The sequence below is a fragment of the Notolepis coatsorum genome, assembly GCF_963971535.1.
Source record: "Notolepis coatsorum genome assembly, chromosome: 12".
NCBI classification, from domain to species: Eukaryota; Metazoa; Chordata; class Actinopteri; order Aulopiformes; family Paralepididae; genus Notolepis; species Notolepis coatsorum.
In genome coordinates this window covers 48,875,801-48,901,939 of record NC_140176.1, presented here as the reverse complement: position 1 = coordinate 48,901,939, position 26,139 = coordinate 48,875,801, and the positions used below count along the sequence as shown (strand labels likewise).

Here is a 26,139-nt window from a genome sequence, read left to right as displayed (position 1 = left end):
AAAACCTATTTACCCTTAAAATGAAGATAACGGTGTATAACGTTTTATATATCCCCAAGTGTAACTGAGGGGTACAATTCCCTGACTGTATTAATCAAGTATTGGTATCATTAAACCACTACCGTCTTATGTACATTATACTGGCCATACCGTACACGAGTATATGATGAGAACACTTCCCCACAATGAATCGGTTCTACACAAAGTTGTCTTTAAGTATTTATTAGCAGCAAGAATACATAATATACTTTACTTGAATGCGCTTATAAGGCAAAGGAATGTGCGTAGGCAAATCAATAATGAATGTCCATTCTCTGGTTACGCATGAGATAAGAATACAACCTGAATATTAGGAATTATATCTAGGGGATACTGGTAGGGGGGTTCCTACCGGTTGTAAGCCAGCAGGGGGAGCAAATGCTCTAATGCAAAGTCTGGTTCCACGGGGACTCAATAAGCTCCTGCTCGGGGAGGCGGTATTACTCCATGGATCAGCGGACGAAAGGCAGCCGCTGTAATCCCAGTATGCGTGTAGCACAGGTGGAAGCCGGTCAGCCTCTCCAATAGAGACGGGCTCGAATGATGTTCCTCACGGGCAGGTCCCACAGCAGTGGGTGTAGACGATTCTTCTCCGCTCTAACAGCCTGGTTCAAAGCAATAAGAATAATAATCCAGCCGGAGAGGGGCTCTGCATTCACCGGTGTAGATCCTCCGGTGCGCGGTACTTCACATTAACTAAGTTGAACTTGACGTTATTCAACCAAGCTCTGATACTTTACTATCCTATTCGCATGCGGCTATAAGTGCTCTATTTAGACGCACGGTTGCTCGCTTCACTTGGTCGTTGACTCGTGATGAAGGCTTTACTAGTAAGGAGCGAACGATACGTTGAACAAACGTATTAGGATAAGACAAGACTCTATTTTGGGGCAATACGGGCCCACTTCACAGCACGTTGTATCGCAGTGTGAGGCTTCAACTTGTTACTAAGACTCGAACTGAACTGAACTGCGGACTGAACTACTTCTGTATTCACCTGCGCCATATCTATATGTACGGGGAACAAACTAGTGCCAGCCTCATTTCTGTCTCGTAGTCCTGGGCAGAACCGGGCATGTACAGACATGTCTTGACGGTAGCTTTGAACTCGGCATTGGGGGTAAGACACTGGCGCTGGTGGAACGCTATCCAATAAGAGAACGAAACATTATGGTCTGTGCCAGGTCAAAGGGATATTCCGTGCATATGTACAAAGAATACACAAGGGATATCAAACGATATACAAATATTATGCAATATATATCAATCAATAAATACATATATTCGGTCTAATCTGACCCTTTGTAACACCAAGCATACCCCACATTTAGCATAAAACGCCTGACTATTGCATACCCAAAGTAATTTGCGATTTATTATACTTTATACTTATAGCACACAGTTTGTTGTATTTATGAAATTATAAAACAACAAAAATAAAATGTTTGACATTTTATTGCTGTTTTTACCTGTTATAACAAAGTAGTAGTAGTAGTTTATTCAGTCATCTCACACAATACAATATACACCATCATTTAACAAAAATTAAGACTAACAGTATTCTAAAAGAAAATAGCAAAGAAAACAGTATTATTCACCCTTGTAGTTTTCAAAAATAGCTTTACAAACCATTTTCTTAAAAACCAAAAGCCAATTACTCATTCTTAACTGTATATCAGCATTGTTCCTCAAGTTAACCCCAATAATATAAATACACCTCCTTTTAATCCCTTTCTTAGCTTTTTGAACAGTACATTTACAAATATCTCTCAAATCATATTTTCTTTCATGTATTGAAAAAAACCTTTGCACCCCGTCTGGGAGTAACTTTGCTTTAGCTCTGTACATTATTTGCATAGTTTTATAATAAACCAAATCATAACATTTCATAATATGAGACTTTATAAACAATGGATTTGTGTGTTCATAGTAACCAGCCTTGAAAAGGTTCCGAATGGCCCGCTTTTGCAGTAAGACTATTGGATTTACTGTATTTTTAAATGTCGACCCCCATACTTCCACACAGTAAGATATGTTTTTTTTTTTATCCACTTTTTCTCCCATTTTTCTATATTTTTCTCCCATCCCAATTTCGTATCATCCAATTCAACCCTCCCCTGTCACGAACGCTGTTTCTTGCCTCCCACAAGCCGGCTGCAATGTGGACTAAGTCATACATAGCACAAGTCCCCTCCGGTACTTGAGGTAACAGCAGTCACATCTTTTCACTTGCGCAGCTCGATCGCTCAGTGGCGAGGAGTAACGCGTGGGAGGCTCACGCTGCCCCCGACACTTCCTGATTCTACTGCGCAGGCGCACCAACCGACCTGTAGGAGTCGCTGTCCACAACGCCCGATCCCCACCCATCAGTTTCCCACCCCCTAATACGGCCAATGTGTATTAGTACGGACGACCAGCTAAACTGAAAGCAAATGTGGAGCGCTGGGCTCGAACAGGCGAGCCCAGCGACTCCAGATTTCGTGGCGAGCGCCTTGCCCACTACGCCACATAGCCGCCCCCACACAGTAAGATATGTAAGGAAGTATAAGTGAGCAGTAAATTATGTGCAAGGCTTTGTAGTTTAATATATCCTTACATTTATACAATATTGCTACTGACTTAGATATTTTTCCTTGAATATAGTTAACATGTTATTTCCATGTTAATTTCTGGTCAATAACTACCCCTAGACATTTGATCTCAAACTCTTTCTATTTTTACATCACATATTTTTAACTCGATATCCCCCTCTATTTTTTTTTTTTTTTTTTTTGTCTTTTTCCCCCTCCATTTTCCTCCGATTTTCTCCCATCCCAATGTTAGTCGTATGCCAATTCCCAGTCCCTTCCTGGTCGCTGCGCTTTACCCCCCACAGTCAGATCATTTGGGAGAGTGGAGGCTACCACGTGCTTCCTCCGACACACGTCCAGCCAATCACCGCTTCTTTTCACCTGGCAGCGCGGATTCTCATTGAGAGGGCGTAGCGTGTGGGAGGACCACACTATCCCCCTCACGTCCAATCCGCGCTTAGCAGGCGCCCCGACCGAACTGTAGGAGTCGCTGTTTACAACGACCCGGACCCACCCCGCCAGCTTCTCCCACCCTCTGATACAGCCAATTGTATCAGTGCAGACGGCCAGCCAAGCTGGTGACAACCCCGGAGCTGTGAGCTGGATTTGAACAGGCGAACCAAGCTCACAGCTCCGGGGCTGGTGACGAACGCAATCTCCGCTCGACCACCTAACCGCCCTATCCCCCTCTATTTCTTTTTGATTACCAAAAACCATAAATTTAGTTTTCTTAATATTGAGAGACAATTTATTAACATCAAACCAAGTTTTGAGAATTTCAAGCTCTCTTTCAATATCAAACAAAAGTTCATTTAAATTACTTCCTGAGCAATATAAATTTGTATCATCTGCAAAAATAACAAACTTTAACAGTTCAGCAACATTGCACATATCATTAATATAAAGTATAAAAAGTTTTGGACCTATCGCAGATCCCTGGGAAAAGGAAAGGAAAACGTAAAACTCTTATGAAGAGGAGAAAAAAGACTGGCATGTGTAGACCTACTTTTCTTTTTTTTATCTACTTTTTCTCCCCATTTTTCTCCCATCCCAATTTCGTATTATCCAATTCTATCCTCCCCTGTCTCGAACGTTGTTAGACCATGCCTCCCACTGGTCGGCTGCAATGTGGACCAAGCCTTGCAACACGTGTCCCCTCCGGTACGCGAGGAGGCAGCTGTTGCATCTTTTCACCTGTACCCACCGGCTTTCCCACCCACTAATACTGCCAATTGTATTAGTATGAACGACCAGCCAAGCCGGAAGCAACGCAGAGAGCTGGGCTCGAAGTCGAACCCAGCATCTCCTGCGTTAGTGGCGAGCGCCTTGCCCACTGCGCCACTTAGCCGCTCATGTGTAGACCTACTTTGAAATAAAACCCAGAACTATGCAGGTATATTTGAGTCCTTCCCTTATTTGTGGAACATTTATAAAATAAAAAGTAGTCCACTATGAAGAAAAGACTGGCATCTGTAGACCTACTTTGAAATAAAACACAGAACTATGCAGCTCTATGAGTCCTTCCCTTATTTGTGGAAAATGTATAAAATAAAAACTTAAAGGACATGTATAACCGGAACTTAAAGGACATGATTTAGGAAGCTTTTGCTACTCGTTTTTAAAGCAAATAATGCGTTACTCGAAGCAGTAGGCCTTGATTACTTGATGCCATTGTAGGCATTGGTTTAGAACCTCTTCCAGCCAAGAATCAAAATATTCACCCAGGCTACGGTATAGGAAATATAGATATTTGAATGGTATTGTGTGGGTGGGGGGCATATCTGGTTTAAATAACATCATGTGCTACAAATATGGAAATAGTTTTAATATTGGATGTGTTCAAATTATAAATGTTCATATTCCCCATATTATGTGAGAACAGCCCATCCTACAGCAGCACCTCTACCACATTTGATCGTGGCTATAACCCGTGTGACATCTGCCGACATATCAGTGCATCACCACTACGGACATGAATACGTGCGCAAATATTTACGCCGAATAACCTTGTGTTCTGCCTTTTGAAGTTGTGCGACCGCAGAGAGACTAGGCTTAACTCCAGCTGGGCGGCGGTCTACTGTCTGAATGGCTTGCATTGCCTTGTTCTCTGGTAGTATGGCTGAATGGCTCTCTCTCGCTCCAGTATGAATGTGCCCCTTGACCCAGTCCGCGGTCCCCCGGGGAGATACAGGACTTGCTCATCCCACCCACCCCCCGTTTCCACGCTCCCCTGGGTGCCTGCTCGGTCACCCTTGACGACCGCTTGTTTGTTTTGAGTGTGGGAATTTACACTCTCCAATGTGTATGGAGCAACTGGATCCCCACGGTCCATCCTGGGCCGAGTTCTCCCAGCGCTGCTTCACCTCCTGACTGCTGCGTGGTGGTGGTGATGGTGGGGGGGGACGGGGGTATTTATTTATGGCTCTGTTCAGTCCCTCCTCGGTTTTGAGTGATGGAGTGTTTTCTCTGATGATGTACTGGCTGCACTACTGTACACTACTTGGACCTTAGATCTGTGGTCTCGGTAAACACCTTTAAATAGCAGCTAAAGACTGTGCTGTTCAAACAGGTGTTTGGCTAATTATGCTCTGTGTAAATCTTCTGTCTTTTTTATCTGTTTTGGAATTCCTGATCTTTCACGTTTTTTATAATTTTCTTTTACCATGCTGCTATCTTTGCACTTTATTGATGTTTTTACTATGTGAAGCACGTTGTGACCCTGGTCTGTGAAAGGTTTTATATAAATAAACTTTACTTACTTACTTACTGTACAGCTGCACTGTACTACTATCTATTTTTGCGATATATATGAGAAAAATACAGGAGCTCTGTAATTTCACCAGATTTATGCAGCTTTCAACTTTCTGTTGACTGAGTCTCTGTTACACTCTTTATCCTTGGTCATTTTGACGCCAGCAGCTTAAACCTCCAGAAAATCATCATAATCAAAAGCATCAGGCGCTTTATTCTTTTTTGTTGGCTACCAAGATAACCATTTAAATAAAACATTACCTGCACTCCCCCCCCCACCCACCCCATTGTACATCCAGAATACCTATTATGTATGAAATATATAAATCACCATAAAATCTCACAGATTTACCTAAAATTGTAACTTCAATAGCTCCATTCGGGAAGACGTAATCACCCTAGCAATGGTGAGGGTTCTGGAGGGAAATTAGGCCGTTGTTTAATACTCTGGTTGACTCATCGTGACACCATTGTATTCAGATAATACTCGTCTATCAATCCAGGCTAAAGTCCACGATCCAACATGCTATTAATAGTGGATCTTGCTTAACCCTAAAATGAGGGGCTCAGGGGTGATGTGTGGAAGAAGGGTGTCTAGAAGAGATCCAGAAGATCACAGGCTGTATATCTGCTCTCCAGTTTAAAGCACAACATTAAACGTAGAATTGAAAACGTTCTTTAACACATTGGACGCCAGAGGTCGCTGTGGGCGTATGGCCGTTTGTGGCAGCGCTGTGATGCAATGGGGGCAGGGGAGGAAGCTAACTAATATGATTTTTTTTACCAGCCAAACAGATTTTTTACCAGCCATAAATAAATCGCTAATTGTGATAATTACTTCTTTGTATGTCTTCGTCTAAATAGATTTTCAATCATAGTAATAATCACACACATATATTAACCACACCGTCTCTACTCTTCAAAATATTAGGATATCACATATTAACCCTTTAATCGCCGTTGACGCTGAAACACGTCATTCCCCGTCATGCTCATTCTGCCGATGACGCTGGACAGCGTCTTTGATATCAATATTTAAAAAATCTGTGATCGAAATCATATTTCTCCCCCGGAGACATTATATGTACTGGTGAGCCCCTGTCAACTCTCTAACGGTTCAAGAGCGCCATCTGGTGGCCGATCGGCCTGATCGCCCAGGGAAGAAACAGGAATGGGAAGCTGGTGCTCATTTCAATTTGGTCCGATCACTCGCTATAGGTCCCGGGACTCTAGCTCGACACAATGGATAGCGATCCGTTGCCAATAACTCGATAAACAACATGATTTGGACGTATATACTATTATACAACCTGGAAATGGATCGGATATTTCGACATCCCATAATAGAAAAAATTCTGTTCCACGCTCATCTCCCATAGGCGAGAGGAAGCTACAGTGATTTTCAGCGTTATTTTTTAATGTCTTCTATACTAACTGCTCTAATGATCATATCACCCACACTAGATGAATGATATAACGTTGCCCACGGAATTATAAACGACCCCCCGCCCATCCGATCAACATCAGATCATACGTAGTAACTTCTAGAAGTACGTGCAGTTGCATTTTTTTATCTTGCGCCGATTGCTATCAAACTGTATACAATCATCAATATAATGCATTTAGGGCTATAAATCACGTTCTGGAGAAAGCTGCAGAAAACGATAAAAACATACTTATACTTTAGACCGTATTTTAGTATGAATATGTGAATGAAAAAGTATAACGTTGCTACACCCTGAACAATAGATATAGGACTTTGAATGGGCCATGGTAATGTCAATTTAGCAATACAATTTAAAAAGTTATAGCCCTGCAAAGAAGGGGAACTTCTCCATGTTAAATAGGGCTGGCGAGGGATGGTAAATTATGAATTTAACCCTGGCGATCAAAGGGTTAACATGAAAGAGGGAACCATTCTGGACTGGGTTGGGCTGAACTGGGCAGTGAAAGATGCTGGGCTGGACTGGGTTGGGCAGGGAAAGTTGGGCTGGTCTAGGTTGGGCTGGACTGGGCTGGGCAGTGAAATAACCAAGCATTTCACTGTAATGTAATAGCTAACTAAAACAAAACTTAAGATAAGATTAAGGACAATGCAAATTAATGAACATCATTTACATGTGTATGCATAACATCACAGCATGATAAGGATGTAAATATGCCGGGAATAGCACAGGGCTAATTTCCACCCGTAGTCCTAACATAAAACAAACACAAAACGGACCATACAACGTTCATTCATAAAAACTGACATCACTGACATGACCACACTAACATGACATTCAGTCAGTACAACATCACTAACATCCCTAATGAGTGCATATTTGGCTGTCTAACAGCCATTTCCTGAGTTGGCCCTTAAAGGTGGACAGGGTGGGACATTCCCTTAAGGGGACCGGAAGGCTGTTCCATGTTCCACTTCCCTTTATCGATAGACAATTTTTGCTGAAGGCGGTCTTTCTAAAATGGACCTCACAATCCCCTCTGGTGTTTGATCTAGTGGCTAATCCAGTGTTCCTTTTCTCGTGGATAAACTCCTTGAGAGGGGGAGGGGCTAATCTGTGCAGGCATTTATATACAAAGCAGGAACTTTTATAACGTCTGAGGTTTTCAAAATTTAAAATTTGATGCTTATCCAGGATTTTACAGTGGTGGTATGAGTACTGTTTCCTGTCATATACCTTCAATGCTCTGTTGTAGAGTTGTTCTATGGGTTTCATGGCTGTGGCCCCAGTAAATGACCAGTTTAGAAGGCAATATTCAATGTGAGAGAAGACCATACAGTGTAGGTATGTCTTTGCGGCTTCAAGTGTTAGGGAGGGCCGTATTTGTTTGAAGTTGGAAATGTTGAAGTTGATGGTGTTCCTCACTTTCTTTATGTGTTTCTTAAAGGTCAGGTTTGAGTCCAAGATGACCCTAAGGAATTTTAAGTGGGAAACAAGTTCTAGTTCTTCCTTCCCTCCCTCCTTCCTCAGGAACACATTGGACCGCTTGATGGTTTCTGGACGCTTGCTAAAGAACATGCACACAGTCTTTTTCGCATTAAGTAGGAGACAGGTGCTGTTTAGCCAGCATTGTACCTTGTCTAGTGCGCATGTGAGCCTAGATGTAATCAACTCTATGTCCTTGCCCTGTGTGTAGATGACTGCGTCATCGGCATACATCTGTACATTGAGTTCGGGACACACATTTGGCAGGTCATTGATATACAGGGAGAATAGCAGGGGCCCAAGGATTGATCCCTGAGGGACACTTGAACTTGACTTGTTACATTTGCACTCTGGTTGGATGCCAAACGTATTCTGGTTGTACTGTACTTGTGCTGTATGATGACAATACATTGGAATCGAATCTCATGTCAATGCTAGGGGTTCAGCAGGTGTATTCTGAATGACAAGTATGACAACATCACCGTTGTGAAGGGCATATGGGCGATCATGGTGATATGGAGGAAACTCGATAATAATTCGGTAATAATAAAATGTCACTCGGCTGCATTTAAGCAAAGCCGCTCAGTATAGTTGTCCTGGACTCGTCCACTATGTTAAACGCACGTTATGGTAGCTTGTTACATACTATGTAGCTAGCCGGCTAATGCTGGTTGACTTGTCATTCTCATCCGACTCGAAGGAGACACGTCGCGTGCTGTTGTTTGCCCCCATGTCAGACCGCACTGATATCCGAAAGCGACGACTCTACATGCAATTATTTTCATCCACTGATACTGATGTGTTTTTGTATAAGTTTGTCTACGTTGTCAAGCCGGTGACAGGAGTCTGTAGGGCCGCACGCAGTGGTCTGTCCACTTCCCCTAGACGGGCGGCATCTTTTAGAAAACGAGTGTTCATTGGAGGAGCTTAGAACGCAACAATGATGTTCATTGGTTATGGATTATTATGAGGCGCAAATGGGAGGAATCATAAGGGGGGAGTCAGAGTACGGCTTGTGCCAGTGAGCGAATCAGCAGATTGCAGAATGATTTTTTTGTTTTGTTTTGTTTACTACTCGCCAATGTGGCGAGTGCTCTTCATGAATCACTCGCCAAACATAAAGAATACTCTCATTTGGCGAGTAAAATGGCCTAGATGCCGGTGTTTGTAGTGCTAAAACTATATAACACTTTAATCGCCGTTGACGCTGGAACACGTCATTCCCCGCCATGCTTATTCTGCCGATGACGCTGGACAGCGTCTTTGATATCAATATTTCAAAAATCTGTGATCGAAATCATATTTCTCCCCCGGAGACATGAGATGTACTGGTGAGCCCCTATCAACTCTCTAACGGTTCAAGAGCGCCATCTGGTGGCCGATCGGCGGATCGCCCAGGGAAGAAACAGGAAGTGGAAGCTGGTGCTCATTTCAATTTGGTCCGATCACTCGGTAATAGTCCCAGGACTCGAGCTGATCACGACGGATAGTGATCCGTTACCAATAACTCGATAAACAACATGATTTGGACGTATATACTAGGGCTGCAACGATTAGTCGACATAATCGACGACGTCGATTATAAAAAATCGTCAACGAGAAATTGTTGCGTCGATTAGTCATTAAAAAAAAAAAAAAAATAAAAAAAATTATTTAATTTTTTTTTTTTTTTTTTTTGTGCACTACCTATCTTTGTGAGACTGGCTTCTCAGGGTTCCAGACAACATCATAACATGATGATCCCATAGCAAATTTTGGACATTGAAAACATTGTTCCCCTGCAGGAGATGATGATCAGACTAGACACACAATACATTACACACGCACTCCTCTCACTCACACACACGAAGCTACGGTGAGTTTCAGCGTTATTTTTTAATGTCTTCTATACTAACTGCTCTAATGATCATATCACCCACACTAGATGAATGATATAACGTTGCCCACGGAATTATAAACGACCTCCCGCCCATCCGGTCAACATCAGATCATACGTAGTAACTTCTAGAAGTGCGTGCAGTTGAAATTTTTTATCTCACACAGATTCCTACCAAACTGTATTTGATCATCAATATAATGCATTTAGGGCTATAAATCAAGTTCTGAAGAAAGCTGCAGAAAACGATAAAAACATACTTATACTTTAGACCGTATTTTAGTATGAATATGTGAATGAAAAAGTATAACGTTGCTACACCCTGAACAATAGATATAGGACTTTGAATGGGCCATGGTAATGTCAATTTACAAATACAATTTAAAAAGTTATAGCCCTGCAAAGAAGGGGAACTTCTCCATGTTAAATAGGGCTGGCGAGGGATGGTAAATTATGAATTTAACCCCGGCGATCAAAGTGTCAAATATTATATCTATGGATCTAATAACAACGTCGATTGTCAGTGAGTTTCTTCCGGTCAACATGCAAAAAAACAGATAATTTTTTCATCCGTACATTTCCGTTTTATGAGTATAGTTCTAGAGTGATTCTGTGTAATCCCAGGAAACGACGCTATGCAGCAATAAGTGCAATTCACTAAAAACGTAATTTCTCGCCTGTACATGCTACTGTTTTGAAATCGCATCTATATTATCGTTATGTTTCATCGTCGATGCATGAAAGGGGGGGGAAGCCGGCCCTCCGTGCTTTGATCGCAACCAATGGGACACGGCCCACACACACACACCACAGACACATGCTGCGATCGCGGGAAAAAAATATATCGGATCAACGCAAGATTGATAGTCCTTACCTTGTCTATGATGTACTGCAAAAAGAATAATCCAATTATCTGATCGCCATTCCAAATACTGATGGCGATCGTCTGCCCAACGTTATCCACCAAAGAAAATGAACGGGGGGGTGGGGACCCTCGTCGATGCCATCCCTATAAGCGCTTGTCTTGCTGGAGTGTTTAGACCCCGCCTGCATGCTGCAGTTCGGCCTAGAAAAAAACGGCCGCAAGGCGTTAGGTGGCGGTATCGGACTGTTGCGGTCTCGGACAGAGTACCACACAGTCCTACAGCATAGCAGGATGAATTATGAATGGAAATAGCGAATAACAGAAATAACGATCCAATAACAAGTTTACTCATTGTTGGCAGAATTAGATTGGCGGGCTATAATGAGTTAACTTGTTTTTGGCGGCCATTGTGTTAACATCCTACACACAAAAAACAACAACAACATTGTGATCTTTTGTGATGTCACTGTTGCGTTATGTGCACATTGTGCAGCCCTGGTGTAGAGTTGACTGGTAGACCGACCACAGATGAATGGTGCCACTCAGCAGCTGGCGTTCACCGCAATTGGAGGAAGTGAGGGTTCCAAAGATGTGAAGCAAAGTTACTGATGAGTCCGTACTGTTGAAGCATAGCTTATAGGCCTGTCAGTCGACCAAGACATTTTTTGTAGTCGATTTGTCCTCTTTTGATGCTTTATTCCGTGCTGAATGAGTCATTTCCTGAAAAAGGATGAGCACATCCTTTCTTCTATACAATTGCATGTGGGAAACACCATTTTACAGAGTCCCATGATTATTAGTCGGCCCAAGTAGCTTAGGTCAGGCGTTCTTGAAGGGCTACACGAACACGGCTCCGTCTCCTTCATGGAAAGCTACACGAACACAGCGCCGTCTCCTTCATGGAAAGCGGACCCTCACGTACTGTATGTCTCACCGTCTCACCCGAGTCCATAGGAAATTGCGTTTTCATTGGATTAATATAGGCGAGAGTTTGTAGATGTCTGCGATATGGAAAAGGCTTAGGGCTCCTATGTTTCCCCCCCGCTGTGATATGGTCTGAAGTCTTAATCCTCTTGAGGGAACACGCCTGACTGGAAAGTGCTCAGGCCTTTAAGGACAGCTTTAGCTTTTAATTAAAAGTCGCGGGCACTTGTGTTTTTTTCCCCCCACTATATTGGCCTGTAGTTAATTTCTTTGCTCCCACTACGTGCTAGCCGGGCCAACGCAATCAAAACACACAACAATGAGGACTTTGTGTGTATCTGGGCATAGTGTAGCTGTAGCCTACAGATGAGGGTAGTTTGGGGGGGGGAAAGCTTACTGTAGGGTGAACTAATGCACCCACCACCCACCCACGTCCCATAGCTGACTCTCACTTACTGTAACACACCAAAGCCTCCTGCCAAAGGAATGTACCACTAGCACTGCTCAGCATCACATATACACCAGAGAACGCATGGAAACTACTGTGTGTGTGTGTGCGCGCTGGTGTGCGTTAAAATACATGCAGGGTATTTTAACAAGAACCTTTATCTGTGAACATCTGTTTCTTTGCATTGAGGGGGCCCGGAGATTACCACACACACACACAGTCACACACACGTACGTCTGGCTGGGTAGAGTATGGAGGAGAACAGAAGGTCAAGGGATGGTTTAATTCACAATAACATCCCGAGTCCAAAAGTTACAATGCAGCGCGACAATTTGGCAGCGTTGGGCTGGGATTTGTAGGATGGTAATATTTCCATTCAAGGATCCGTGCAGACAGAGGTATTGCATGACATTGATGCGTTCGGGAAGGGTTTCCACTCGTCTCTAAGCCTGGGCATTGTGATATCCAGCCTCTGGTAACAATTAACGCTAGGGTCCCATTGACGACGATGATGTTGATTAAAGCCAAAAACTGACTGGGTTCCATTCATTGCCTATTGGGAAGAGCAAGGGAAAAAACGTCCAATACAAAATCTCTCTCGCTCTCTCTCTCTCTTCAGTGATTTTAAGTAGCCAAACATTACACTCTAAAAACAAACTGAATAGTTTGCTAAAGTCTGCTAAAAAGCTCCCTCTCTCGTGTGTTTGTGTGTAAGTACATTTTCTATAGGCTACTCTTTTTTTACCTGGATTAGGCTAAATCGCTTTAACAATCCTGATTCCTGAGCCTGTTTTATTCTAAAGGAAGATATTGATTTACACATGTGTATATAATTTTCTTTTTTATAATCTTATTTCCTGTGCTGGCACAAGCAGTAACATAGGGCCTAAACAAATGGTTTGGTTCCTGTTGCCGACCGACCCTGCCGATTTAGGTGCGACCCAAATTATTTTACGAGTTATAAATATATATATATATTTTTTTAAAGATAAAATAAATTCCCTACCTACCCATGGCCTTAACTGACAACCAACAGGAACCAAACAATTTTTTAGGCCTAGTGTGGAGTGGAGAGATATCACATAATACATGTAATAACACATAGATGGAGATGAGCTATATTATAGCTCAGCAGCTGTAACGGAACAATTTTATAATCTTGGATTATTTAGGTTTCAACAGCGTCAAACTATTTTCAGTTCTTTCATTAACACTTTGAGTGCTAGCGACGTGTTATGTCGTCTTTTCATGGCCCCCGTTGAGTGCCGACGACGCGAATTGTTGTTTGATTTTTTTATTAGCGATCTGAATTCATATTTCATCAACCGAGTCTCCCGTTGGTACAGTAGCCCCTCTAGGAGCTCCGATGGGAAAATACCGCCCCCTATCGTCTATCCCTGTGTAACTGCAGGCCATTCGATTAGACTGGTGGATCTGTGGTGGATGTGTGGAGGGGGAGCCTACTGGCTCCACTATGCTGGCGAGGAATCTGATGACGAGGGAAGTGATCGTGAGCTGGAAAGCAGCCTGGAATATATATTTACAGCAGCCAATAATCAATCAATAAATGCGATCGATATTTGGAATGGCGATCAGGTATTGGAATAATCTTTTTGGAGAACATCTGATCTAAGGTAAGGAGTCTGTTACCAGTTATCGATTTTTCAGCCCGCTTCTATAGCGTGCATAAGTACACATATACTATAGATCAGTGGTTCTCAAACTTTTTACACCAAGTACCACCTGAGAACGTAGCTGGCTCTCCAAGTACCACCATATGACCGTCGTTAAAATACAGTCTATTCAGCTATGCACAGTTCACGCAGGAGGCAAATGTATTCCTGATACCATTATTTATTGTTAACTTTTGTCAGACACAGCCACAATGTACAAAGAGATAGCACTAGAACTACGCTTCCACACAACTCATCCAATGCAAGGGGCATTGAGAACATAATAACTAACATTCTCACATAGCAAGTGAGAAAATTAAGAACAACTGTATTTCAGCAAATGTACTTAATTCTCTCTCTCTCTCTCTCTCTCTCTCTCTCTCTCTCTCTCTCTCTCTCTCTCTCTCTCTGTAATGTCAGATTTAACACCAACTCTTTTCAGAAAAGTGGGAGTATTTCATTTTTTATCTGACATTACAAGAAATCTAAAAATAAATGGTTATGATCAGGGCTGAAGTTGAATTAAAGATTTATGACTGTTTAGACTGCATTACTCTCTGTCACAGTGATCTCCTGGTTGTTCCCCACTTAGATTATCTAACTATCGCGCCGCCGCAACCAGAAACACTGGCCTGGCCTGCTTCTAAGTTCAGTGGCCTGACTGCAATTTTTTTTTTTTTTTTTTTTAAGGCTTTTTTGGAAATGTTTTCAAGTACCACCAGCAGTACCACCAAGTACCACTAGTGGTACGCGTACCACAGTTTGAGAACCACTGCTATAGATAATCTAGCGTTTATTTGAAAACGATTCATAAATAGGCCGACAAATGACAACGTGTCTAGTGTATTTGAGAATATTCCAATAAATGCCGTTTATGACGGAATCTTTCTATTTTCCGGAAATTTGCGAGAAAACGATAGCTTTTCGAAATGCTATAAAAAGGATATGAACAGTTTCGACAATGTTGACTGCAAACAAGTCATTGATAAGCGACGGGCAAATTAGACACATAGCCATAATTTAAAACATAGATTATGCGTTTTTAATGCTATCATTGAAGTGGATGATGGCACTCAAGTACATTAATCAACGTTATGGCTGGCACTGAAAGTGTTAATAGCAAATAATTGCATGAAGAATTTTCCATGTTTTGTCATTGTGAATGTGATACTTAGGCTGATATCGGTATTGAAGTCAAGATTTGAGTTAGTGGAGTCACAAGGTGTCACTCAAATCGTTTTGGTTCTGTTGTTTTTTTAACTGTTAGGCAGCAGCAGTTGGTTAAATATGTTAACAATGGGACCCTAGCGTTTTCACCAGGACCACTGTGGATTCACATTGAAATTACAGATCTGTGATATACTGTAACTCTGTATGATGGCATGTACTATAATGCTGCTATATGCAGCAAGAACAGAGAGACTCAGACTCAGCTTCTTCCCCCAGGCCATCAGAACACTGAACACTGATCTCTCCACACACAAGCACACATGTACGCACACACACACGCACGCACGCGCACACACACACACACACACACACACACACACACACACACACACACACACACACACACACACACACACACACACACACACACACACACACACACACACACACACACACACCTCACATCCTCACTTGCACACACAAACACACTACAAAAAAGGTAACTTTAAAAAACAACTACATTGTACAGATCCAGCACTGAAAAATCGAACCTCTGCTGCTCCTCCACCACTCCACGGGCCAAACTGATTTTGTGACTCCTATTGTTCTGGACCGGGACAGATTTCACACCTCCACTGCCTCCAGGCTGGGGAGACTTTTTCATCTTAAATTTGTATTCGTCCCAAAGGCCCCAGCTCCATCCGATTCCTTTGCTTTTTTAACTGTTTACTTATCATGCATTGCAACACTAATATATGGGCAGTACCCCAAGTCAGACTGCCCCAAACCCACTTATTAAAAATGATCTTGGTGGTCTGAGGGCAGTAGCCCCCGACCCCCTCCCTGGGGGAGCACTTAAGTTTAGTACCCTCCCTTTGTTCACTTTGGGAGCCAGCCACCAGCCCCTGAAATATAACACCTGAGTGCTAGTTTATTATTATTTTTGCACAATCAAGGCGGCCATGGCCACCTTCATTTCACTACATGTCTGTCTGTATGTGACAAATAAATCTCTTGAATCTATACCGTGTATATATATATATATATATATAGTTATATACACTCATCTGTCTGTACATACATACCTATACAAACCATAATCCTTTTTACATATCTGTAGATACTATATATCTGTACATATCCCTTACCTACTCTTACTAGTTATGACTACCATAGTGCCTTTATACCTTTATCACTGTACATATTAGTACTACAACTCTGTACATACATCTGATTAGCACTATTACTCAGTAGTACTAATTTATATATTTCATACCCAGTTTAATCACCTGTACTTGTACGGTATTTAGCCGGCTAGCTACCGATAGCTCCTGATATCAACAAATGATCCAGAAAATCTAGTAGTCCATGTTCATACCTCCGGTAGCTTGCGTTAGCTGACGTTAGTTTACTGTTCAAAACGAAATGTCCCATTGAACTAAAGTTCTGTCTTAACGTCATCTAGCCGGCTAGCAGTAGCTACAGATAGCTCTTGATATCAATGTCTTATAACATGACCTTTATTTTGAAAACTGTTGCAACGCAACCTTATTTACATTTGCGCTTTTGACAGTGAAATGTTCAGTCCAACTTAGCTCGAAGGAAAGACTAATAAAAAAGGTTTAATTGACCCGTATGAGGCTCTTACGGTAGGACTTTGATTGTTTATAGAAGTGGAATGTAATACTATGCAAAACGAGAAATAAACAGTGATTTTACCAGCAGTAAAGTTGCAAGCCACTTTCATTTCATATACGGGGAAACGACAATTATTAGTATTATCTTATTTGCATATTGTCTCATTATTAGATAGATAGATAGGTTGATACTTTATTGATCCGCGGTGTCAATTTAAGTAGACAGTATTTCACGTCCTAATAGTGGGGTACTCACGTAATGCATGGCTGATCCTGAACGTTAGAAGTTTCCGTGTCCCCGTCAATCAATCATCACATCATCACGTCAATCATCATCCTCTTATCCTCTCTCCACATCGGACGTGGTTGTCATAAAATGGACTGATATCCATTATCCACTCCGTTGTTCTTGCGGAGCAAGAGCCATATTATTATTTAAAGGAAGCGGCCACATTCAGTTTCGTTTCGCTAGGAATTATGGGATTTGGTGTTGGATGTATAGACTACGCAGACAGGGACATGGTCTTTAATCGCACGATAGACTACAAGTACCAAGTATATAGCGTGACCCAGATTCACTCCACGAAAATCTTTTTTTCACTCAGGCTATCTCAGTAAGTTCATTCATTGCCGACAGATTCTTTCATAGCACCACGACATTGTGTTGCACTGTACAGCCTTGGTTGTAGGCTAATGTTAAAAAAAAATTATCCAATTTGTATGGATTAATTTAGGAGTGAAATGCGAATGAAGGGTTGAAATCTCTACTTGCAACGTTGCTACCAGATATAATATTTCAATCGCAACGGCCAAATTAAGGGGCAATTTGCGACGAGATCATCGCAGTGTACAGCCCTGTGTATGAGTGCGAAGCAGGGTGTTTGTGCTCAGCAAACCTACCCTGGGTAAATAAAGGTAAAGATTAGAAAAAGAAAAAGTGAATTATTGCCCAGGTCTAGCTGTGACCTAGCTGTGAACCCTTAGATCAGCTCCACATGCCCTAATATTTTCAAATGCAACTTGACTTATGATGACCACTTGACCCCCATTCCGTGTGAGTCGGTCCCTCCAACCCAGGGCTCGGTACTCCAGCGCTGGGTGTCATCACTCAGGGGACCGGCCTGGCTCTGCAGAGGCACGGGTGGATCCCAAACACGCCACTGCTGATATAGCCAGACGTGCTTCATCAGGCTCGATTTGGGAAGGTTGATTAGTTGATTAGCAGACAGAAAGTCAAGCTGTATGGCAGGGAAATTGGATGGACTGTTGAAATGCAGGGCTGTTTAGCCTTCAGGGCCTCAGGGGATTTTGATACACGTGTGGGTAAAAGTTCAGCTGCAGACAGTAAAGTGCCCTTTGTTGAAACGCTGTTCTTCCAATGTTTTACCGGCTTATTTTACACTGATTTATTGAATTGAAGACACCCCCCCCCCCCACACACACACTATGTTTGAGCCTTTGATTTGAAAGACTGGTAGTGGTAGTCTCTCTCTCTTTTCTTTTTTTTCCCCTTTCTCACCTTCTCCGATAAGCAAACATGCACCAGCTGCCTGTGTGTGTCGGTGGGAGCTGTCCATCCACACACAGGCTCCCGAGAGAGCTGTCCACCCTCTGTGGTGCTGAAATCTGCGTACCACAGATGAGATGGCAAAATTGGCTGCACTGGTTATAACAGATTAGGGCTGTCCCCGAAGCCTGTTTTTGGGCTTTGAACTTCGTCAGGGTTTTTCGAACGGCCGTTCGAACCTTTGTTTTTAATTACAAAAAAAAATGTAATCTTTTTTGTATATATAAAATATCCTCAAAATAAATCCTCAATTTGAATAAAGTGATTAATCTAATTAACCCATTCTCCGCCGATGACGTGTTTACACGTCATTCTCCGCCATGCGTAATCTGCCAATGACGCCTAAAGGCGTCTTTGAGATCAATATTTCATATTTTCGTCATGGTATTCACATTTCACCCACGGAGTCTTTGCTGGTGTTGTAGGACTCCGCTCAACTCTGCAACGCTTCAATACCGCCACCTGGTGGCCGATCGGCGAGTTGCCAAAACCGGAAGTGGCCGGAAGTGCTTAGTCCATCCCCTATTCCGTCCGGCCACTCGCTATCGCTCGCGGGACTCTATCCAGACACGGTGCATATCGATCCGTTGCCATAACTCAATAAACAACATGATTGGACGTATATTAGTATTATACAAACCGGAACTGGATCACCTAGATCAACATCACATAACTGGGATCTGTTTGCGCCAGTGTGATCGCCCAACGGTAAAGCTGCCGTGAGTTTCAGCGTTTTTGATTATTATTATCCATACAAACTGCTCTGATTAGGGATGCCCCGATCGATCGGCCACCGATCGTTATCGGCCGATAATCAGTATAAATATGCGATCGGGGAATTCCGATAATGAGTCATATTCGCCGATCGCGGAAACTGATCAAGTGGATATCTCACTCGCTTGTCTCAGACGCACAGGACCTGCAAACTGCTCCTCCTCCCTAGCCCCGCCCGCCCCCGTGTAGAGTTTGTAAACAAAGAGGTGCGGCTCCTCTGCTCGAGTCTGTAGTGCATTCGACCTGCGCTAACGTTAGCTACCTAGCTATCGTTACTGTTTAAACAAAATTACTCAGTCAACTATTCACGTTTAGTAGGCATTGTCTAACGGTATTTAGCCGGCTAGCTACCGATAGCTCCTGATATCAACAAATGATCCAGAAAATCTAGTAGTCCATGTTCATACCTCCGGTAGCTTGCGTTAGCTGACGTTAGTTTACTGTTCAAAACGAAATGTCCCATTGAACTAAAGTTCTGTCTTAACGTCATCTAGCCGGCTAGCAGTAGCTACAGATAGCTCTTGATATCAATGTCTTATAACATTGATTTAATGCGTATTCGAGCTGAGGGCTTGCTGAAAGTGAAATGACCAAAGCATAACGTTACCAATAGGGTCCCGCTGCAGCGCCGGAGAATCCTTTTTGGAGCTGGGCTACTAGAGTACACACAGACAGTGGAGCTGTTTGCAGATAGCGAGCATTTTGACTTGTTGCGTGGTGGCGATGTCTCACAGATAATACAAGTACAAGTCTAATTATATAATATATATATTTTATATATAAAAAAAAAAAAACTTTTTATATAAAATAATTTTTAATTTCTTTTTAATCAAAAACGATCGGTATCGGATCAGTATCGGCCGATATGGCTCACGACGATCGGTGATCGGTGGCAAAAAACGTGATCGGGGCATCCCTAGCTCTGATCTATATATCACCCATACTACATGAATCATTTAACATCGGTCATTGCATTATAAACTACCCCCCCCCCCCCCCCCCCCTCCGGTCACCAGCAGATGACCAGTCATGACGTTTAGGATCATGTACAGTTGAAATTTTTAATATAACGTTGATCGGTATCAAACTGCATTTGATCATCTAATATATGCATTTATGGCTATATCTCACGTTCTATGAAATACAACAGAAAACGATAAAAACATATTTATACTCTGGACGGTATTTTAGTATGAATGTGTGAATGAAAAAGTAAAACGTTCCTACATCCTGAACGATAGATAATTGATGTTGAATGGGCCATAGTAATGTCAATTTAGCAATACAATTTAAAAAGTTATAGCCCTGCAAAGAAGGTGAACATCTCCATTGACAAATAGTGCTGGCAGAGAGGCTACAAGGATGGATACAAGCTCCGGCAGAGAATGGGTTAAATGAGTATTTTTAAAAATTAAATCAACAGAGCGGCCGGTTAGCACAGCGGACTAAGCGTCTGTCTACCACTGCAGAGACACTGGTATCGAATCCGGCTGTCAGCAGTGCCTCCGGCTTGGCCGGTCATCATACTGGCTCAATTGGCAGAGTCAGCAGGAGGGAAGCCGGTGGGTGGTAATCTTGTCGTTGTAAACAGCGACTCCTACAGGTCGGTCAGGGCGCCTGCACAGCGAGGGAGGGAAATGGTGAAGGTAGTGTGACCTCCCACGTGTTACACTTCCCCAGTGATAGCCCTTTTACACCAGCCAGGCTCCGTGCTGGAGCCGGTTCCCGAACGTAATCTCGCACAAATAGTGCGAGACAAATCGGTGCTCAGCTGGCACCGGAAAATAGTTGTTTTTTCCTCGCGAACCGTGACATCATCAGTGGGCGTGTCACATTCTAGGCTGTGAAGACGGGGAAAGTAGAGAGTCGGCATTGCACTCAACCGATTCATTCAACAGGAAGCGATTTGCGAGTACAATACACCAGTGGTTCCCAAAGTCGGGGTCGCGACCCATTTTTTTTATTTAATTTTTTTGTCAGGCCAGGTTTTTGTTTCTAGTTGTATTCAAAAGTTCTATTCTATTGTATTCTAAAATGTGACTATATGGTTTTATATTAACTTAATAAATAAACAAAAACGAAAAATCTACTTATTTCAACGAACATTTCAAACTAAATAACAGATTATGCACATAAAACGCTGAAAACAACCGAAGCAACAATAGTATTTTAATGAGGCTATTATTATTATCATTATTATTTTGCAACAAGTTAGCCCTCTCATAAATAGCACATATAAATGAATAACTAACTTGAACTAACTTAATAGGATTGAAGTGATATTTGGCTTAAAAAAAAAAAAAAAAAGTCTGACGATGTGCATTGGGCCTGAAAAGTTTGGGAACCCCTGCAATACACCATCCAACCAGAGTGGATAAAGAAATGCTCCAGAAATCAAGGGAAAGGTAGGGAAAGGCTTAACGAGTCAGCGCGAGAGCGCACACACCATGATATCTGATTTATTAATGCCAAATAATGGACGGCGACCGCAATTGGCACTTGAAAAGTGTAAATGATGGATTAGTCAGTAGTAATTCATGACGGCCCCTTTAGCTCAGCTGGTTAGTGCGCTGCCTGTGGAGCGAAAGGTCCCGAGTTCGAATCTCTTGCTTACTTTTTTTTTTCTGTAACGTTAATACATTTATCCACTCTGGTTGATAAGATAAGATATTCCTTTATTGATCCCCTTGGGGAAATTCAGGCATCATAGCAGCATGGGGGATGGGGGGGGAGGGGGTACAGGTAGTAAAAACAACACAAGCAGTGTAAACAAATAAGTCAATATAATTGACTATCTAACCAACTGAAATATACAGTATTCACAGTATCACAGTATTCAGATAAGGTGCAGTATGCATACGGTGGTGTTATTGTCCTTTTTGGGACACCAGAGTGGATAAATTATTTAACGTTACAAAAAAAAGAAAAGTAAGCAAGAGATTCAAACTCAGGACCTTTCGCTCCACAGGCAGCGAACTAACCAGCTGAGCTAAACGGGCCATCATGAATTACTACTGACTAATCCATACACTTTTCAAGTGCCAATTGCGGTCGTCGTCCATTATTTGGCATTAATAAATCAGATATCATGCTATTATGTCATGTTCTACAGTAGGACTTACTACTATATGATACCCATTAAAACAAGTCATTCGAATAATAGAAGCATACTTTGCTGGAACGATTCATTTCAAACGTATACAGCGTGTGTGCTTTTGTGTGGCTCACTCTCCACGCATTATTTCTACCTCCGCCTGGGTAACGCCCCTGTTGATGAAGTGGATAAATCTTTTTTTAAATCAACTTTCTTTTAATGAATAAAACTCATCAGTTTCGTCAACATAAATAATCCAATAAGGGCACGGTTGGTACGAAAGTGATGGGGACGTCTTGATGGAGCACAGAGTGCCAAGCGGATGCAGATAGGCTACATCATTTATGATAAATGTTTTATTAAAAATGTTATGACGAGTCATATACTATAATAGTATAATACTATAATATTAGTGTAGCCTAATCTTTATCTGCAACTGTGAAGAAAAACTCCATTGGTTTAAACAGAATGAATAGACACATAATATTTTTTTTAATTATTATTACATTTAAAATTCGAATGTTGATTCAGAATTCGAACGCCAACTTAACGATAATAAAATTATTTTCATATAACTCGATATCGATAATTATTGTCGATATACATTTCTGTCAAGTTTAATTAACTTCTTATGGCCGGCGCCGACGGGCTATTAATAGACTCACTTGTTTTGCTGCGGTAGAACGAAGACGTCATTACGAGACGAGTTGGAGAGCCGTCGCGTGTCGAGCCAACCCTTTGAGAAGCGTTGTGGTCCCGGCTTGAATTCTCCATGAATGTGTCCAAGTCCATAATCCATATAAATCCATTTTGTTATATCCAACACAGTCTGAATAAATGTTTCTTGTGATTATGCCGCGTGATTTCAAACCACCAAAACAACTGAATGTCTCGAGTTGATGTCGTCGTCAGTCCGCGCACGCTCTTCTACGCAGTAAACACGGCCCAGTGCATAGATTATTATATTCCACCAGGGGGCAACCTACCGCCACTGGATCATATGCATTATAAGAATGGCACACAGTTAGCCAGAGCAAGCGGTGTATCCCACGACAATGTACTAACTATCACCCTAAAATACTCCGTTCCGCCCCAATACATTGCAACGACGTCCACCGCATACCCCACACTACTCTAACCGTTACCCTCAGAATTCACGCCACATACCCACTCCGCACGTAAACTATAAAATAGCGGCGTGCAAGCTAATGATCCTAGCCAGCCTTGTTTACTACCCAGAGGTGCACCGCGGGTCTCCTTCGCTGTCGCCATCTCCTTCACTGATTGGTTGTTAGTTCGTGTGCTAATATCCAAGCTTGGAAAATCTATATATCGAAACTTTGCGACCATGTTTCATGTTTATTTCAAGGAAATAATTTATCGCGATGATTATTGTTATCGTTTTATCGCCCAGCCCTACGTTTCATTAATAACAAATGCATCACTATGACTGTTAGGTTAAAGCCAGGTGACCCTTTTAGTGGTACAATGGTTTAATTCACCAGCAGCAATTAGATGCATAGACAGTAGGGGTATGTGTGATTACACGTTGCTGCACCTGCTAGTTGACAATGAAAATACTATTCTGTTAAAAGTAAAACTACTTTGGTAAAACCACCAGTCAAATGTGTGAAGACAGTTGAATATTCTCAAAATGATGCTGCTCTTTAATGCATCCCTGGCTTGTTGCAGCTGGCTCCCTCATTAGCAACATGCTAACTACTACTACTCCTCAACATCTGAGAGGCGTTTGGAAAATACTTTTAGTCTGCAACCACAGTCTGACACTGTTGACCACTAGAAGCTGCCCAGTACAACCACAGTCTGACACTGTTGACCACTAGGAGCTGCCCAGTTCAACCACAGTCTGACACTGTTGACCACTAGGAGCTGCCCAGTACAACCACAGTCTGACACTGTTGACCACTAGGAGCTGCCCAGTACAACCACAGTCTGACACTGTTGACCACTAGGAGCTGCCCAGTACAACCACAGTCTGACACTGTTGACCACTAGGAGCTGCCCAGTACAACCACAGTCTGACACTGTTGACCACTAGGAGCTGCCCAGTGCAACCACAGTCTGACACTGTTGACCACTAGGAGCTGCCCAGTGCAACCACAGTCTGACACTGTTGACCACTAGGAGCTGCCCAGTACAACCACAGTCGGACACTGTTGACCACTAGGAGCTGCCCAGTACAACCACAGTCTGACACTGTTGACCCCTAGGAGCTGCCCAGTACAACCACAGTCTGACACTGTTGACCACTAGGAGCTGCCCAGTACAACCACAGTCTGACACTGTTGACCACTAGGAGCTGCCCAGTACAACCACAGTCTGACACTGTTGATCACTGAGCCGCTCTACTCTAGTTAGTTGGGGTTAAGTGCCTTGCTCAAGGGCACGTCGGTTGAGAGCATTATTTATTCACATCCACAGATTTTCCCGCCATTCTAGGGATTCGAACAGTCAAGCCTTTGGTCACACACCAGCTTAAAAATAAGAAGTTTGGAGTGAAAGAATCAATAGTGTTGGTCTCTTATTGTGCCAAGCCAACCTGTTAGTGAATAGATACTGAAATGTATTGATTCTGTATCTTGCTGTGGACGCCCAGGAACCCCGCTGAAGGAGCCCACTTGAGGAACCATTGTTTGGCAATAGGCTAATGTTTTTAATCCTGTCTCTCTCAGGGAGTGGGGCGACGGCCGTGGTCCAGGCTGCCTACTGCGAACCACGCAAGGAGAAGGTGGCCATCAAACGCATCAACCTGGAGAAGTGCCAGACCAGCATGGATGAACTCCTGGTAAGATAAACACACACACATGAACATGGTCTAAATATGAAAGTTATATGGGAGGAACCTACCCAAAATTATTTCCTAGCTCCTCTCTCCCTCTCTTTCTCTCTCTCTTTGATAAGAGGCTCTTTGTAGCATAACCAGGAGATAGATTTAAGATTAGGTTTATCCTTTTTTTGACATTACGTTGTATGAAGTACTTGCCAGTAGTGTAGTGGATGCAAAGCTATTTAGACCATTTAGTCGCATTTTGCGAATTAAATGACCGTGCAACAAAATTGTGTAACTACTGTAGGAGGACCAGTGTGACTTGCAAATATGCCCCGAGTTGAAATAGGCTAGGCTATGACTAGGCTGTTTTCTCTCTCTCCTCTCTGCTCTCGCTCTCTTTCTCATCACACACACACACACACACACACACACACACACACGCACACACGCACGCACGCACGCACGCACACGCATTCAGTAATTAAGCATATTTCTAAATATATAAATTGACCACACTGGCACATCAGGGCTTGACTTCAGTCCAAAGAAACTGTCGGAGGTTAAAGTGTTAATGAAAAGCAGCCAGCGACAGCCGTCACGTATCCTAGAGAGTGTATCTCTGGGTTCAGTCTTCAGGCTGCGTGTCAGCGGCGAGGCCCTGGAAACCTGGCGGCTGCCTCCTCTTGATGCTGGAGGCCTGATGGATGGATCATTAGAAAGAGGTCACACGGCAGGTCCAGCCGCTTTACTGTGAGTCTGCCATTTGGATCGGAAGAGACCCTAAATATCGCGTCGGGCCGATACCGGGCTAAATATAATGGGGTATCGGGAGATTTTTCCCACCACTACTAAAACCTGATACTAAAGCGGCTTAACACTTTTGGCACATGGAAAGATGTTGGATGCATCTCATGGATACTTTATTTGCTCTGAACGAGGAAAAACTGCTTTTTCCTTTTGATGCTTCCAGAGCCTGGAATGCCTTCCAACTGACTCCAAAGCTGAAGGTTCTTCCTTCTTTTGCTGCATT

At 42.7% G+C, this 26,139-nt stretch overlaps 1 protein-coding gene across 2 annotated transcripts in view; it reads left to right on the top strand.

Moving 5' to 3' along the window:
• The window catches only part of oxsr1b (oxidative stress responsive kinase 1b), a 198,506-nt gene that overhangs the window by 53,688 nt on the left and 118,679 nt on the right, over positions 1-26,139 (top strand). For both annotated transcript variants that reach the window (XM_084326512.1, XM_084326513.1), the window contains exon 2: positions 25,012-25,124. In XM_084326512.1, coding sequence (XP_084182638.1) covers positions 25,012-25,124 — 113 coding nt within the window. The remainder of the gene's footprint in view (positions 1-25,011; positions 25,125-26,139) is intronic.